At 38.5% G+C, this 19,102-nt stretch overlaps 1 protein-coding gene across 1 annotated transcript in view; it reads right to left on the bottom strand.

The window, feature by feature from the left end:
* Positions 1–19,102, bottom strand: part of KIAA0825 (KIAA0825 ortholog) — a 416,652-nt gene that overhangs the window by 228,185 nt on the left and 169,365 nt on the right. Inside the window, exons 14-15 of the mRNA XM_007469758.1 lie at positions 16,566–16,705; positions 1,790–1,954 (exon numbers count right to left, since the gene is read on the bottom strand). Of these exons, the coding sequence (XP_007469820.1) occupies positions 1,790–1,954; positions 16,566–16,705 (305 nt within the window). The remainder of the gene's footprint in view (positions 1–1,789; positions 1,955–16,565; positions 16,706–19,102) is intronic.

Here is a 19,102-nt window from a genome sequence, read left to right as displayed (position 1 = left end):
GAAGCAAGTAGCAGTTTTGCTTTCTCAGGCCACCACCTGAAACCCATTGATCTCTTCTAAGTCATTTTCAGTACAGTTTTGTGCTGAGTGACAGATGGTTCAAGAACTCAAGAACTGAAAGATAAATAATGGTTGAAGCATGTGGGTCACCAATTCTTTATAATCTTGTGAGAGAATTCGGCTCTTGCCCTGGCCAGAAACAACTAAAACCAGCAGGGGGTGGAGGGGGCTTTCAAGGTTGTTTTTCTTTCAGTTCAATAAAGTCTACATCAGAAATAATGCAGTCTTTTAAACTTAGAAGACTGACCATCTTGGGGGTTAAAAGGAAACAGTGAGAGAATACATGAAAACTAGAAAATAAGACTTTAAAAGGAGATAATTATTACAGTCTTTAAGTGATAGATTCAGGGTTTTGAAATCATTACATAAAGTTATCTATTGCTACTTTGCAGGGATAATGACCAAGAGAAGATGTAACATAATGACTTAAAAATAGTTTAAAAGGTATTCATGTCTGGAGGATAGTTAAAAAGTACAGGAAGAAGGAAACCACGATATGAGCCAGTTAGATTTTTTATATGGATTCTAGTAAATATTTTAAGAAAAGGTTGGTAGGTTCCAAAAAAGTGTGTAAGAAAGCATATAGGTTGAAAGCCAAATGTAAATGATTTAAATAGTTAATGAACTAACAGAATAACCACTAAGTCCTCATCCTTCATTTTCCCAAGACATTAAGTATAGAGATTTAAAGGCAGAATATCAAGGATAAAACAATGTGAGAGGGCTTCCCCTGGTGGCGCAGTGGTTGAGAACCCGCCTGCCAATGCACGGCACACGGGTTCGATCCCTGGTCCGGGAAGATCCCACATGCCGCGGAGCAACTAAGCTCGTCTGCCACAACTACTGAGCCTGTGCTCTAGAGCCCGTGAGCCATAACTACTGAGCCCACGTGCCGCAACTACTGAAGCCCGCGCGCCTAGAGCCGGTGCTCCACAACAAGAGAAGCCACTAAAATGAGAAGCCCACGCACCACAACGGAGAGTAGCCCCCGCTCGCGGCAACTAGAGAAAGCCCGTGCGCAGCAACGAAGACCCAACACAGCCAAAAATAAATTAATTAATTAAATGAATTTTTTTTTTAATTAAAAAAAAAAAAACAATGTTAGAATGTTTACACCTGGTCCTGAAGGTGGCGTAACCCATGAACACTTCCTATTCATATATGCAACCGGTTCTGTCTTCAACATTCACTCCAGCTGCGGGCAAAAGAACAATACGGCTGGGGAAAACAAAATACTGTCCCCAGAACAATGATAGGACATAATTGCCTTGTAGAGAGAGATGCACTATGATTATAACAATAAATGCCTTTTACATTTGAAGAAAATTGGCCAGCAGTTTTGACCATCAGTTTGTTTATTAATAAAAGCACCCAAGAATCACTAAGTATTTTTCACATCTTACTAATTTCTTATATGCTCAATAGCAAAACATAATCTGTGGTAAATATTTAATTTTTATGAGAGAACACTACCTAATAATAAAAAAAGATCTGCATTACATAGTTTTCCCCCTCAACTTTCCCCTCACCCTTGTCCCAAGTATATTAAATTTTGACAGGAACTAATGGTTAATGATTCCCAAAAGAAGACTTTATACTGAAAAAATGTAAGATAATCCTTTACAAATAAAAGATTCAGCAAAACTGACATCAATAAAAATTTTAAAACATCTTTAAAGATATATTTAAGTATAAAACACTTCTTTTACAAATAGAAAATTTCTCATACCTGGAATGTTATATAAAAAGTCCCATAAATGTTCTTCTTCCATGTAGCTCACAAAAACATTTCCAAATGTTTGTGGAGAAAAATTACAGTGGTACAATACTTTAAAGATAGCTTCGATCAAGCTGGACCCTTGGTTCACATTACTTTCTGTATCAGAACCTTGTTCTTGAAAGGTGCGTTCTTCAAAGGAATAAAAATAGTTTAGTGAGGTAGGTATCAATGAATATGATTACATTCTCATCACTTACTCTAGTATAATATCGTAAAAATGTATTTGATTAATATTTGCATAATAAGAGAAACACCACAGTCTTTCAGGTCAATGGTTCATCAAACTCAATATAATTTCTGAGATAATCCTGGATATTTGTGGGGGAAAATGTTGTGAGAAGGACAACATGACATCACTTCAAAGGGCAGTGCTAGTTTCCCTTTATGTCAGAATTCTTTTTCCTCTTGAAGAAACTTTTTTGATTTCTTTTCTCATTTAAAAGTAACACACATTCATTCTAGAAACTGTAAAAAATTCAGACTAAGAAACTAAGAAAACTAAAATTGTACCAAACCCTACCAATCAGTGATAGCTACTATATTTGGTGCAGTATTTCATTCATATTATATACAAATATACACAAATATATATATTTTTATATGTATGTATATATGTATATGTAAGTCTATGTATGTATAACTTGAACACCAAATAGAATTATTCTATATGTGCTCTCTTGTTATTGAAAATCTACTTAAAACTAGATGAATCTTTGTATCTCTGGGATTTGTGTTCTGAACATATTACACCCTTTATTCAGGACATAAATTTAATAGGAAATTCACATTTATAATGTTCTCAGTATTATGCTATCAATTCTACAAACAAATTATGTGTTTCTCAAACCCACAGATCCTGTCATTTCAGAATGAAGAGGTTTATCAGCTGGTTTCTCAACAAAACCAAATAGGAATTCTCACAAAGATAGAGCCATTTTAATCACTCTTTTCTGTCCTCCTCTGACTCCATTATGACTTCTTCAAAGATCAGTTCCTATACTGTTGCATCTACAGGTAGGACTGAAAAGGTGAAATAATTTCTATTTTGTCTAGATAATTAGCATGATATGTCCAGTATCATAATATGTAAAAATATTGATTGAATTAAAAATAATGACTCTCATAAAGTTTCTTATATTTTAAATATATTGAAAAAATATAACCTAGATCATTTTGGAATGAGTACATTTCCTTTTCTTACTCATTTGGAAGCTGATCGCTTCTATGGTTCTTCATGATAATTTTATTTCTGTGATTTGATTTTCATGATCTAGAGAGCCTTGCGCAGGATTTTTGCTGGAACTATTGGTAAAGTGATGTTCTCTTTGCACTGGGGTTGCTAAGCTGGTAGAAAATAGGCTGGAAGCTACTGATGTCCATTCTGGGGAGAACTCCATTGAGAAGGAAGTCGATAAAGTAAGTAGAACCAAGAGATGGAGAGAACAGTCCTGATGGGATGACACTGTGTGAGAACCCGGATCCAGTAATGCCTGTATACTTATGTTAGCTGAGCTGATAAATTTCCCTTTTTGGTTAAACCAGGTTAATTTGGGTTTCTGTCACTTGCAGTCTAAAGGGTCCTAAGTTTTCATCAAGCACAAAAGGTTAAATGACAAAGAGTCCTAGTCCAGGCATTCATAATTTCATCTTTTTTATCCAAATAGTCTCCTCAGTCCTCTCTGCGTTTCCCTCCCTCTAATTCAGCTTACGTTCAACTATCAGTTATCCTTCATGTCATCGCCCCATGTTTAAACCCTCCCCTGCTCCTACACTTTGTTAGAAATTCCTGAACCTGAAAATCAAGAGTTTCCACAAACTTTTCCCAAATTATGTTTCAATCCGCAGTCATCTGCTCCTCCCAAACTGGTGTACTTGCTTTCCTTGCACATGTTCCCTCCCGTCGCCTTTTGTTTGTCTCAACCACTTCACTAGTCTAGAATGTTCTGCTCCAATAAAATTCCCAAGATTTAATCAGTCAATTACTATGTCAGCAGCATATTAGATGCTAAGGCCTACACCTTCCAGGGATTCACTGCCTCTGTGTGTGTGTGTGTTTGTGGTGGGGGGGGGTGGGAATGATAGACATGTAAACAATCATTATAGCAATGTAAAGATAAGTAGGATTACAGTACATCCTGGTTTGCCTCAGGCAGTCCTGGTTTATGTCTGTTGTTCTGGTGTAATTAGTAGCAGCATCCTCTTTCACTCTTAAACTGGGTCCCAGTTTAAATGACGAATTATTCGATCACCTTAAGTCTAAGTACCTTAAGTATAAGGTACTATGAAAATATAGAGGATGATGTTTTAAATTTGGGGAGAGGAACACAGAAAAGTCACAGAGAAGATCATGCCTCAGTGAAGTCTTTAAGGAGGAGTAGAAATTTACTGGCACGACAAGGTTGAGGTGGGAAAGGTGCTTTCCAGGAAGACAGAAGAGTTGCTACAATGGTGAGAAGACAGGTTGCTGCTGGTAGGGTGGCATGGCTGAAGTGTGAATGGTATGCAGGAGGGAGAGATAAAGCTAGACAATCAACACAGCCTGAATAATCTAAGGCCCCATGAATCATGCACTGACAATACAGATGGAGAATGGGGGATGGTATGAGGAATATTATAATAAAAATAATGAGTTTTATTAGCATTAACATTGTTGTTATTACCATACAAATGTGTCAAAATACTTCAATGTATATTTTTTATTTCTATTTTCCCTTGCCTCGAAAAAAGCAGTCTGTTTACTTGCCTCAGGGATTTTTGCTACTTGAAAAGCAACAAATAGACTGAAGTCAGTTGCCCACCCAGACTTAAAAAAAAAAAATAGAAAAAAAAAAAGCTAAATCCATTGAATAGTTATTAGTTTGAACTAAATGAAATAGCCATTTTTTAAGGCCAAAAAATACTGGTACTATATATTGGTACCAATATTGGTACCATGATACCAAAGTGGAATCATATGTGTCTGGCAGGTGGACAGAGGCAAGGGTCATGAGGGCTCAGAGAGAGGAGACCTCTGGGACTGGAGAGAGACATCTGTGGCTTGCAAGGGCTTTGCTGGAAGGCAGAGCTCAGGGAGGCTTGTCTGGGTGAGGCACGGAGGGAAGCTGGATCCTCGACACAGGTACTCAGTCTCAAAGGTTACAAGCCACGCCTGGCTGCTGTGCTTGGCAGGAGCGTTTGGACAGGGATAAGGGTATTTCTACAGTAACTAGGGTGACCAGATAACTGATGATCAAAACAGTCTCACAGGGACTTCTGCACGACCCCGGGGTAAGGGCGGGAGCTCTAAGAACAGCTACAGTTAAATGTCCTACCAGCCAGGCAGGAGGCGCTCAGAATCCTCTTAAAATTGATTTGAAGACTGTAAGCGACTTAGATATTCCTTGTATATCTGAGTTTGTGAATTGAGATTTATACCAACTCTGTAAAAACAAAGTTACTACCCACAAATTACACTATGCTGAACATCACATGAGCTGCATTAAGTGTAATTTCATCCTCCTAACACTCTACAGAATGGGTGCCGGTTATCCCAGTTTTACAGATGAATAAGTGAAATTGAGAAAAATTAAGTAACTTGCCCCAAGATCACAGAGGCAGTAAGAATTTGCCTGTGCTGTTTGCATTAAACTATAATCTCAAATTTCTCAAAGGCTGCTTTGACATTTTATTGTTAATAACCTCTGAATGCAAAGTACTCAGTCTAAACCAGGTATTTGGTATGTGGTAATTTATTGTCTTCATACAAAATACCTCAATTTCATGTAGCTTTCTACAATTTCACATATATGACCTTATTACCTCTCTAGTACTGTTTCCTTAGTGGACTTTCTATGAATGTGCATCTTGTCTTTAGGTATCTTCCCACAGCACCCGGAACACTGCTACATGCTTAACTAATGTTTGAATACTAAAGAAAGAAGGAAGGGAGGAAGGGAGAAAGAAAGAAATCTCTTGAGTAGTTTTGTTGGGTTTTGGTCCATCTAGTAATTGGGGTTTTTTTTGGAATGACATTTACCTTCTAGTCATAATATTCAAATGTCATTTTCCCCTGCAAAACTCATCCTCCTCATATCCACTGCTTCCTTTCTTTTCACCTACTCCTTGAAAACTCTCTTCTCTCTTGACTTCCTTGTAGCCATGCTTTCTTGGTTTCAGGGTGCCTTGTGGGCTGTCTTTTCTGTAGCTCTCTCTCTTCTATCATCTAGAACTGGGGTTGGCAAATGAAGAAACTAAATCTTAAAGAGGCTTACCCGTAATGAATAAAGGAGAAAAAAAGCATTTAATGAATAAAGGAGAAAAAAAGCATTTTATGAATAATCGAGAAAATAGCTACATTCAATAAAGATTAATAACTGAGCAATTGATTCTAGTTCCTTGAAAACCGATCATCAGTACATGGCATACACAGGCAATTCTGTATGTTGAAAAATTATTTTGTGTTATTTACATATTAGTAAACATAGATAGGCAAACCTCTTTGAAACAGTTCTGGCTGTATGGACCTGTATCTACTAGGATTCTTCCTCATGTTTTTTAGAAGGCAAGATTTTCCAAAGTGTGTTTCGTGGGATGTTAATGGGTAGCACATATGTCCTGGAAGTGCTGGCTCCAACAATAGTAAACACTTTTGTTTTCTGCAGGATTTTTCACAGCCTTTATTCATGAGCTCTGTGACTCTCTACGAAGGTATTTTAGTATACACATAGTGTTTCTAAGTATTTTTGACCATGAAACCCTTTTCTAGTATTGTGTCTAGCAAGACTGCTATTCAATAAAACTGAATCTAGGAATCATGTTTGCAAAGAGTCTCTTACATTACCTTTAAGCCCTTTGGGTTTGCAAATCAAAGTGAGCAGTTCAAATGGAAAAGGAACAAGGTAGAAGCACAAAGGGCTATTCTGCATAAGAAGATTGTCAATTGGAAAAGAAATTACTAACCAGGTCGCCAAAGTTGGATTTAATTTTAATTCAAAAGCATCATTTGTGGAGCAAGAGGAATTTTGCTTTAGCAGTAGGCACTGGCAAGACTAACAAAGCACAGCCAAAATAGGTCTTTAAAACTTTGACTCTTACCCCACAGATTTATATCAAGTTCTAACTGATTAAGAAACATAATGTGATTATATGGCTGGAAGGCACCTCACAGGGAAGTCAGTAAATATTTGGTCAATAAATGAATAAATCTTTGCTGAGTGAATAAATAAAACGTCTTCCAGCATCTGTGACAATGGTGACCTACCTTGCTTTTGAATACTTTCAGGGGTGGGATATCCACCACCATTCAAGGCAGCCGTCGCTCTGCTGGACAGCTCAAGTTACCAAACTGTTTTGCATTTTAAAAATATAGAGAGAGCACTTATCTGAAAGGACTACAGAAATCTGGGCAAGTCTCTTCAGTGAATAGAGAAAAGAAGAGCACCTCCTCAGTTATCATTACGGATGACAATTCAGGGTTTTTGACTGGCAGACTGACAGCCAAAATCCATTTCCTTTTAACTTATTCCCAAGCATGTCCACGTGTTGAATTGGACAGCCTATTATTTTTTTCTTTTTTACGTGAAGACTTAACGTATTTGAAGACCGCTATCCTGCCTCCTCTAGTTCTTTTCTTCTCCAAGTTAGACATACCCAGTTTATTTAAGCAAGGCGTGGCCTGGTTTTTACTTAACATCTTAGCACTTTTCACTCTTCAGTGGGCACTCTCCATTGAAGCAGCCTGTGCCAAAAAAAGACCACTAAGCATAAGTGCACTATTGGTCCAAATTCTGCAACTGGCAGCCCTAGGAGTAAGAGGCAAGTTTTGAGCTCCACCTGTGCTCCTGAATAAGCACAAAGTCCACAGAATGTGAAACTGAGTTAAAGTTATTTCAAAGAGAAATTCCTCCTGTAAGGCAGACACCAAGCCTATCTGTCCAGCAGGCATGGTCCCTCTAACTTCTTAAGTTAAAGAGAATGGGCTGTTTAACTTCTCTCTCATGGTCTCTGAACAAAGCACCATGCTAGGTCTATGTGCAGGTCCTCATGCCAAATGACCACCTTGCAGAGAAGTGATAAAGCCACTGTGGGGACTTGGGTGCTGCACAATATTCTAGAACAAGCGTTGGCAACTATAGCCCAGGAGACATGTCCAGCCTGATGCCTGTTTCAGTAAGGTCCACAGCTAAGAATGGTTTTTACATCTGCAAATCGCTGAAAAACATCAAAAGTAGAATATGATTTGTGACACACAAAAATTATGTGAAATTCAAATTTCAGTGCCCATAAATAAAGTTCCATTGGAATACTGGTGATGGGGTTCAGGAATGCTACCCCAAAATATGGCACCTTGGCATATTTAATATTTTAAGCTGAAGGAGCTTGAGAAAAGAGCAGAAGCAGGAAGGTCACTCTGACCTTCCCCCTGCCCTTCTCCCCTGAAACAGGTCATGAAACCCTCTCATCAGAGGTGCCCGCCCTATACCAGGAGGAAAGGTGCATCCTTATCTCTGAAGTCAAAACGATGCTAAGAATCCTAGCAAATAAGCCTTGCTAAGTTTCCCCCAATTTGTTACACTTAACCTCATACTCCTTGACCTATCATATTTCTCCACAACTGTCCATTCTTCATTAAACCTAGCATAAAGATATTTTCTGTTTCTTTGGATCTTCATTTCCTTATGAAGTCTCTTGTGTCATGTAGAACTTATATTAAATAAATTTGTATGCTTTTATCCTGTTACTCTATCTTTGTCAGTTTAATTTTCAAACCCAGCCAGTGACCGTAAGAAAGCTGAGGAAAACTTTTCCCTCCCCTGCACAGCCATGTCATTTGCTTATGTATGGTCTGTACCTGCTATAATGGTAGAGGTCGGTAGTTGTGATAGAGACTGTGTGGCCTACAAAGCCCTCTATCTATAGTGCATCTGGCCCTCTACAGAAAATGTTTGCTGACTTCTATTCTAGAATACTGGAAGAAAGCATACATATATTCCAAACATCTAATACTACATAAGGACATCTTCCATCTATTCCCAAATAACTCACAAGCAAAAGTAGGTGTTAGCTCTTCAAGCAGCCTTTCTTCATCACTCAATCCATCACTCTCTTATCAGTCGCTCTGTTTTAGAAAAGCACCTCATGGTACTTATTAGCAACTGAACTTATCTAATTTTTATATATATTTTTTACTTTATAAGGTCTGTCCTCCCCATGTTTCCCCAGCAATGAATCCCCCAGAATATGAAGGCAATATGGCGTCATGTTTACGACCATATCTCCAGCTGAGAACAGTGTCTTGTACCTAGTTGATGCCCATTAAATATTAGTTGAATAGAGAATGTGCTTATAAAATCGTGACCCAACATTTTTAGAAATTAATTCAAAAGGATATTATTTCTTATTTCTAGGAATAAATGTCTCCACAAAGCCTCATGTTTTCATTTTTGAATTTATTTTAAAACAATAGATATACTTTCATGAAATAATAGCTCTTCATTCTTCTAACAAGGACCACTTAAACACCAAGTACACAATTTGCTCAATTTCTCTGTATCTAAGTTTCCTTATTTGCAAAAGTCCTAATGATCCAAGGGTCAAAATGAAATAATATGTTAAATCACTTTGAGTTGTTGGGGAAAAGATGCTACATAAATTCATGATAATAGTATCACTCATAATATAATGCCAAATCATTTACATGCTAACACTAGAAGCACATTAACTACTGAAGAAGAAACATGTTCCTATAGATATATTAGACATTTTCTAGGTGCCAGGAAGAGATAGAATATAAAAATTTCAGCCACTGTCAAGCCAAATTAGATCTGATTCTGTGTAGGTGAAGCATCATAGCAAAATTCATATTACCACTCTCTCAAGCTATATACAAAGGTTCTCAAGAAGTGCTATAATATATAAAACTTGGGAATATTTATTTGGTCCAGTTCTCATCTTCACACCCATGAGAGCTGCTAAGGCAACATCTTTTCAGGCCAAAAATATCAAAGGGGAAACCCACCTCCTGGAGACAAATTTATGCTTGGATGGAAGGGAGAGTTACTGAGAAGCTGAGGGAGAGACCACTGCAATGGAGAGCACAGGAGGAGTGATGAGAGAAGAAAAATATATCAAGTATATTTTTCCAGACAGTGTAAAAGAAGAAAAGAATCTAACAGAAATTAAGTATCTACTAGGTGTCAAAAAATGGTGCTTTATGTTTATTTATTTTTTTTAATTAGGTTTTTTTAAAAATTTATTTATTTGGTTGTGCTGGGTCTTAGTTGTGGCAGGCGGGCTCCTTAGTTGCGGCAGGTGGGCTCCTTAGTTGCAGCATGCGAACTCTTAGTTGTGGCATGCGTGTGGGATCTAGTTCAGGTGTTGAACACGGGCCCCCTGCATTGGGAGCATGAAGTCTTATCCACTGCGCCACCAGGGTAGTCCCTATTTACCTTTTTAAACCTCAAAATAAACACGTAAGGTCATTATTAGTACCATAATTTAGAAATGGGGAGACTGAAGTTTAGACAGATCACAACGCTAATGAATGAAGTAGAATTTTTTCCTGGAAATTTCATTCATTCACAAATACTTTTTATGCACAATCTATGTGCTCAGTACCAGTCTCAAGTGTCGAGAACCAAGCCAAGTACTGGGGAACAATGATGAGCTGTCCCTGCCCTTCTGGAGCTTGCAATGGCTGACACAGGGATTAAATACTCAATTATGTCATTTAACCTTTCACTTAAAATTGTGACGAGTGTTACGAAAGGAATTATGGTGGGACGTTATGGGATGATCAAAGATGACCTCCTAGGAAGTAATACTGAAGCTAAAAGATGATTATCAGTTGCCAGGAAAATGAAAAGGAAGAAGATTCTAGGCTCAAAACAATAACATTTCAAAGGTTCTGTAACAGGAAAGAACATGGAATTTGGGCCAATTAATTGAAAGGTCACTGGTGTTGGAGCATCTGCCTCTTTTCTCAAGATACTTCTACAGGGACATTGCTATTATAAATATACAAATCTAAGATGCACAACCTAGACCAGAATATGCATGTTAAGCTTGCATGGACCTGATGCTGGACAAGTCAGCCATTGCCAGAGCACAATGGGCATTGCTTGTGTCTTCAGGATTAGGGTCTGTTCTCTATAAGTAGTGGGCAGCCACTAAAGGTTTTTAGCAGGGTAGTGACATAATCAGTTCTGTATTTGAATAAGACCAAGCTTTCTTACTTCTGTGAACGTTCTGGCAAAATGGATTATAAATAATCTTAAGTAAATTATGTCTCTTTAGGGCTTCCCTGGTGGCGCAGTGGTTGAGAGTCCGCCTGCCGATGCAGGGGACATGGGTTCGTGCCCCGGTCTGGGAAGATCCCATAGGCCGCGGAGCGGCTGGGCCCGTGAGCCACGGCCGCTGAGCCTGCGCGTCCGGAGCCTGTGCTCCGCAACGGGAGAGGCCACAACAGTGAGAGGCCCGCGTAACGGAGAAAAAAAAAAAAATTATGTCTCTTTAAAAGCATAATACATTGGAAAGACAAAGCACATACCACAATTTTTTGCCATCTATAGTAACAGATACCTTGTTCGATGGCCTTGCTACTCACAAGGTGGCCCAGGGAATAGCAGCATTAGGAGCAGCATTCCCTGGGAGCTTGTTAGAAATGCAGAATCTCAGGTCCCACCCAAGACCTACTGAATCAGAATCTGCAGTTTTAACCAGCTCCCCAGATAATGTTTTTGCACTGTAAAGTCCAGAAGCCTTGCTTTACATAATCATACCCTACAACCACCCTACCCTCATGGAGACTCAGCACAGACCCTAGATGATAACTGTTTCTGGGACTGTAATAATTCTATGGAGACCACTGATATTCTAGGCTAGTCTGTCATCATTCGCGGATAGGATCCTTGGTTGGAAAGACTAAGGCAAGAACACACAAATATGATTCTACTGTTCTCGGTAAGAACAGGGTACAAATCCAGCAAAGAAAAAAATACTGAACAAGTAAGAATACAGATGTTGTCATTAGTGAAAGCAGCCAAGGACATTGAAGTTAGGTGCACCAAGGGTACCAAGAGGGAGATATTTTTACTTTTGGTCACTTCCTTCAAGACAGTCATGAAGCAGCACTTTGGTCATAAATACTGATAAAATGAAACTCACACACACATAATGTACAACAAAACACCAAGCTTCTGCCACAATATTCCTCATTACCCAAAAGATCAAGAAAACATTAACCATAAAGTCAGAGAATTTGAATTGATTAATTCATTTTAAGTCAACCACGCCTTTGTAGTGGTGGCAGCCATTTATTTAGAATTTTCTGTAGGTCAGTTTCTTGACTGTCTTTGGGCACTTTGTTACAAGGTTGAAAAGTACAGATTGTACTAGCAAAATTATCCAATAGTTCTCATAAATTGTGCAACCCTGCAATTTTGTAAACTTTCTGTGGCTCTGCCAGGATGCTGTACAGGTGTGGTGGGTGAAAGCACAGTCCCGGCACACCGGCTGTCTGAACCAGATCCTGCTTTGCTGATTATTAGCTATTGACTTGGACAAACGACTTGATATCTCTGTGTCTCACTTTCCTCAGCTGTAAAATGCAGATGATAATTGTACCTACCACACAGAGTTTGTTTTGAGGATTCAGTGAGTGAACACATTTAAAGACTTAGAAGCCGTGTCTAGAACATGTTAAATATTATGTGTTTGCTAGTTGGTTGTGGTTGTTACGTTATTACTGAAAATCACCAGAAGCCAAGAAGCTTCACTGAGAATCATTCTTGAGGCAATGGGCAAAGGAAAGAAAGTTAGTTACACTTCATTCAAATATCACTAGCAGGAAAAGGCTACCTGCTAACAATTGGGAAATTGCCAAATATTTGTTCTTTTGATGCCACAAGAAACTGGTTAAGGCCATGTGGCCTCAGTGAGGTAATGTCAAAACAATTGCCCTGGGTTTTTAAAGTCACTAATCCAAAATAGTGTCTTACAAATTTAAAATCTTCTATAAACATTTGTAGTTGAGAGATTTTTTTTCCTTCAAATTTAGGATGGCCCATCTTAAAAACAAAACCAACAAACATTACCTTCTCATGCCCATTGAACTTTATCCAAGCTTCCTAGAAGCTTGCAGCCTATGACTTTTTTATTATTAATGAATAAATTAAAATTTTACTATTCATTCATTTATTAAATTTTACTATTTTTTGACCTTCAGTGAAGTTGTATCTCATATTACAAGAGAGTTATTTCCATATATGCTCAGCTGATTCTCTTTAAAATAAATAGAAATTCTGATAAATCATTTTCATAGAGCAAGACCAAAAGCTACAGATATAAAAGAGATAAACCTCATATATTTTAATCTTTATAATATATGGTTGTCTATCAAAAATTCTCTACCTAACAGAATTTAATAATTGCTTATTGGATGAAGAGGACCTTGTTTTAAAATAGGTACAACAAAAATATGTATTTAGGGACTTCCCTGGTTGTCCAGTGGCTAAGACTCCGTGCTCCCAATGCAGGGGGCCTGGGTTCGAGCCCTGGTCAAGGAACTAGATCCCGCACGCATGCCGCAACTAAAGAGCCCACACGCCGCAACTAAGAGCCTGCATGCTGCAACGAAGATCCTACATGCGGCAACGAAGATCCCATGTGCCACAAATAAGACCCAATGCAGCCAAATAAACAAATAAATAAAAATAAAAATATGTATTTAAAATCTCTATTCTTATTCCTGAGCCAATTTAACAAAAGTTAAATTTTATCAATTAAACCAAAAAGACACTATTTATAAAGGAAAACTCTCACATAAAAAGCCCAATAGTTATGATGCTTGAAACACCTAATCAGCATATTTTACTCTAAAATTTTGCTTTCCTAAAAATATGATCAAACTTCTAAATTACCAAATGGTGTTCAATGAAAACAAAATCTCTGAAAAAATATTACGTATGTATTTTTAGGCACACAATAATTTCCATCTTAGTCTAGTTAATAAGATTCCCTGAATATACTGTTTCTAAATTAAAGTGACAAGGTTTCTACTGCAGCTTAATAAGTCAGTCAGTCAATCAATTGATTAGTAAATTCTGTCACTTCATCCTTACAATATTTAAAGTAGCTAATAAAATTCAATACAAGACAATACCAAAGCAGTTATGTAACCCTGATCAAACACCTAACAACCTTTGCAAAAACTGATAGATATTTGAGCAGGTTGGGTAAATAAACTTCTGTATTCCGTAAGAACCAGAACTGAAGGAGATACAATATAGTACCTTTAGTAACCTGTAAGTCCCTCAAAAACAATATCATGTTATACGTACAAAAGGTAGATGTAATATTTTTGGTAAGTAAATGTGGAATTTTTTTGTAAGAAAACATGGTTAAATATTCATTTAACCACAGTTGCTATTCCTGTACTTAGTGGCTATATCAGTATAGTCCAATGTTTGATCGCAATTGTTTTTCCAGGCTGTTCTATATAACTCTATCAAGAGGAAACCATTTCTCTTCTGGGACAATGCCCATGAGTTTCATGAGTTATATTAGAGTAACTCTCCAGCCATGTCAGATACTGTCTGTGTTGTGTAGTCACCTTGCCTGAAAGCTCAGATTATAAAGTTTAATGGAAGCTCCATATTTTATATTCTAATGGATCACTGGCCAATCACTGGACTTTTTCTGTAAAAAGCACTGTGTTAGCTTGAGGAGGAATATGAAAATAAAAATCTATGATCAACACTAATTTCCACTAATAGCTGGAAAGAACAGTTAAATGCATGTGCACTGGGGTGTCCTTGTTGACTCAACCTGGGAGTGGACAGATTACAGTTTTTGCAGATACCCCTGGTCCACTCCAGGATTTAATTTGCAAGAGTATTTGTACAGAAGGGTAGGGGAAAGAAAGCTCCAGCTGGGTTCAGAATCCTGGGTTACCCACCATTTATCAGCTACATGTGTCTCTTGGCAAATGACATTATCTTAAACTCTAATGTTATTTTTAACATGATGAAAATAATTATATTTACTTTATAAGGTTTGAAGAATCACAGTGCCTGACACCTAATAAGTAAACAATATATGTTGGTTACTTGAGCAATTAGTTTCCCTAGCACCTGTTTTCCCTTTAGGAGAGTGGAGTTATAGATATTGAAGGTAAAGATAATGTTTTCAGTTCAACTCTGTAAGATTTAAGGCCCACAGAGTACGGCTTGGGGGCTAAGAGAATAAAGTCAGATTCAGGGTTTCGAGGAGAGGTAACCTCTGAACTTCTCCTTGGAACACAGTGACACTGGAGGAGTTGTAGTGACCTTTGGAAACACAAGATTTTATGAATTTGAGAGCACCAGGAGAGAAGTAAAGGGCTCAGTAGTTAGGCACTTCCCCTAAGTGGCTTTTGGGAAGCAAACATCAAGGTGTACAGAAGGGAAGAATATGGGGAACTGGTCATGAGCAGATCTGAGAAAGCAAAAATTCCAGAAATGACTGGAACAATCTGGACTGGGAATGCTATGAACTTCATTTGTATACCAACAGGCTGGTCGGGCCTGGTAACATTTGCCTCATTCATATACAAATATAATAACAATACAAGGCAGAGTAAGCTAAGGGCAGCAGCCACCATAACAGACACTGTGAAGTTCAGGGGAGGGAGGGAGACATCAGTGTGAGCTACAGTGTTCAGAGATCTGGAACATCAGTGGCATTTGCCCATTGGTGGAAGCTGGGTTGTCTATGGAGAGTCTTTCAAGGAGGAAAAATGAGTGAGCCAAGGTGTGGAAGGAGCAGGTGCATGGGGCTTCGGGGACAATGGCTGAAATGGGTGTGCATGTGTGTTTGTGTGTGATTGCATGTGCGTGCACACACATACACAAGAGAATAGTGGGGAGAAAGCTTACAAAACTAGTCTGGGGCCATATTTGAATGGCCAAAGGACAGGGATTTGTTCCTGTAGGTCGATGGGGAACTAGAGGAAAAAGATTTTGATTAGAGAAGACTATACTGAAACTAGTGATTGATAAAAATTAGTCTGGCTACATGTGTAGCATAGAACAGAAGAAATGTGTAGGGGTATGTGAAGATGGTTAGAAAACTCTTTATAGATGTAGCAGGAGAGCAGTAGGATATACTATGAGACTGGCAGAACATTACTTACCATTTTCTAAAATAGTACTTAGGGGAAAAAAGAAAGTCTAATTAAGAGAAGTATTGTCCTCCTCAATTTCCATTCATAATTTTCTCACGATTACTTCTCCATGCCCCAGTGACATGGCTGTAAGCCACGCTTGCTTGTTCATAAGTTATATAAGCATTCTTCATTCTTAGACTGAAATGTCTAATGTGGCTCGAAAGCAATCTCTCTCTCCCTTTCTCTCTCTCTCGCTCTCTCAGGTCTAATTGATACTTCTGTTTTGGACATATAACTGTGTCCGCATAATATTCTTAGGCATTTCAAACCCCATATATTGATATATTTCTATATTATGATAGTTTATGATAGGACAGTATTATATAAAAATATTTTTTGCCCTCATTCAGAATCCCTGAAAAAAATCTTTCCAATAGGTTTATAAAGTTACTCAATATTTTGCCTGCTGCTAACCCCACTGACTATTGATATAATGCAGTTGGTTTCATCCCTCTGCCAACATTCAAGTAGGAAAAAAAATTCCATTCAACTTGAGCAATGACTGGCTTTTTTCAGGACATTCTCATAACTACAAATACTCACTTGAGCTCTTTAGCAAGATTCTCAGTAAAAGACCATCATGATGCAGTAGGGTTTCCAGAAGCAGGTTCCAATTACAGCCTGGCTGGGATAAGAGTAGTTTCAGTTGACCCTCGGCTGTCAATCGTCCAGCTGATGGAGTCCTTTCAAAATGCAAGATAAAGATGGAGTAATGAAGTTAATTTATCTATGAAATTAATAGCTGTAAAGTACAGATGTAATGCTAACTCCTTTAAATGTCAATTCCTCCCAGATTACTGTGAAAATGCTTTCATGCTTGCTTACTTTAGGGCTGCTCAGGGAAGGAATTACATTTAATCTCTACTAGCTAAAAGCAAATTAACATTTGGTAACCTGCCAAATTTAAAACTGATACAAAATAACCATGCGTATATTTCATGGAACTATGTCTGTTTTAGCTTCATGGAGCAAATAAAAATTATTTATGCAATTTTTAATGCATTTATTTGTTCATTCAACAAATACATGAGTGCCTACTATGTGCTATTAACTTCTTTCATTATTCATGGAGAGAAGTTACAATGTGTTTTGGCTACTAATTTGCCATGTACTATGATTGCTGATAAAACGAAAGGAATTCAAAGCTTCTGTCAAAGGTCAACCATAATCTAATTATTTAATATGTAAAGCCTTAAATCAACATGCAATTATCAGAACCACTCTAACAGTCACACTGCTACCTACTTGGGTAATCAGTTTATCAAAGAGAAATAATTCCAAGGCAAATAAGCTTCTACTTGGGAAATTATAATCAGTGTTGAATAGAAAATTAAAATCAGGTCCCCCACATCACCACATTAATTTACCGATGAATCTGCAAGAGATAAGGAAATAAGGTAGAAACTGGACACTGATAACATTATTCACTTTTTCCTTCTAAAGTCTCAAGGTTTAGACTGGCTAAAGGTCACAGCATCTGATATCAGCTTACAACTACAACAAAAAAAGGGCAGGAAATGACCACACTCAATCTGATTGTGGAGATAAGGGTTGTGGGACTAGGGTGGCACTGGGAAGGAAAGATGAGATTGAGAAATGTAAAGGTGTGAATGAGAAGACCATATGCTTTAGCGTGGAAGAAAGCAGAACAAAGAGTATCGCTGAGAGAGACGATTTGCAGCATCATTTCCAGATGAAATGTACTGAGTGGTGAACCATCATCATAGTCTAGAGCAAAGGTTTCCAAAGCTTGGGCCCTGGACCAACAGCATCAGCATCACCTGAGAACTTGTTTTTGGGTTTTTTTAAATAAATTTATTTATTTTATATATTTATTTTTGGCTGCATTTGGGTCTTTGTTGCTGCGTGCAGGCCTTCTCTAGTTGCGACGAGTGGGGGCTGCTCTTCGTTGCAGTGCGTGGGCTTCTTACTGCAGGGGCTTCTCTTGTTGTGGAGCACGGGCTCTAGGAGTGCAGGCTTCAGTAGTTGTGGCACACAGGCTCAGTAGTTGTGGCTCGCGGGCTCTAGAGAGCAGGCTCAGTAGTTGTGGCTCGCGGGCTCTAGAGTGCAGGCTCAGTAGTTGTGGTGCATGGGCTTAGTTGCTCCGCGGCGTGTGGGATCTTCCCAGACCAGGGCTCAAACCCGTGTGCCCTGCATTGGCAGGTGGCTTCTTAACCACTGTGCCACCAGGGAAGCCCTGAGAACTTGTTAAAAATGCAAATTCCCAGGTCTTACCCCATCAGAAATTCTGGGAATGGGCCCCAGAAATCTGTGTTTTAACAAGCCCTCTCCAGGAGATTCTGATGCACACTAAGGTTTGAGAACCACTGTGGAAGGCAGTGCTTTCTGGAGCACGGGTAGCAGGGATAGGCCTAGTTGGTATTATCTTTCCTGCCTCTGTGCCTTTGTGCCCATACAGGTCCACCTTGGCTGACACCTGGGCAGCAACCTCCACATGACCCTATACTTAATCTTACCCATCCTTCAATTTGCCACAAAAATATCACTTTCTCTGTAGAGTCTTCACTAAAACTTTCTCTCCATAGCAGTCTATCTCACTCTGAATTAAAGAACTTATGGCAAGTATGCAGATTTTAGCACTTTATTATTTCATCAATTAAAGCTTTATCTCTCCACTCAGATTCAAGCCTTGTGAGCACACTTGTTTTACACCCCAAAGCTCTTACCAATGAACTAAGCACAGTTAAGGCTCTGTAAATGTTAGCTGGTTGACTCATATGCTCATAAATGGGTAGACAAACTCTTAAAAAAAAGAGGATCCTTTGCCAAAATGCTGGTTTAAACAAAAGTGAGAGGATCTGAAGATGTAAAATGAAATTTAAAAGCATCTCCCCTTTGGTTTGGCTTGGGGCATTTGGAACATCTCACAACCTTATGATGCACAAAATCACCTGAACTTTGGACCAACTCAGGCTTCCCATGTGAGACTGATAACATAACTCAAAACGGAGAGACTCCCTGGCAATTGGTGAGGCAGTGTTAGCTAGATGGGTGGTGGAGAGAGAAGCGGGGAATTATTTAACCCTCAGACCCGAGGAAACAGGTCTGTCAGTTCAGCA

This window comes from Lipotes vexillifer, unplaced genomic scaffold (genome assembly GCF_000442215.2).
Source record: "Lipotes vexillifer unplaced genomic scaffold, Lipotes_vexillifer_v1.1 scaffold67, whole genome shotgun sequence".
Lineage (NCBI taxonomy): Eukaryota > Metazoa > Chordata > Mammalia > Artiodactyla > Lipotidae > Lipotes > Lipotes vexillifer.
The sequence above is the reverse complement of the archived record's forward strand: the minus strand, read 5'-3'. Positions and strand labels throughout refer to the sequence as shown.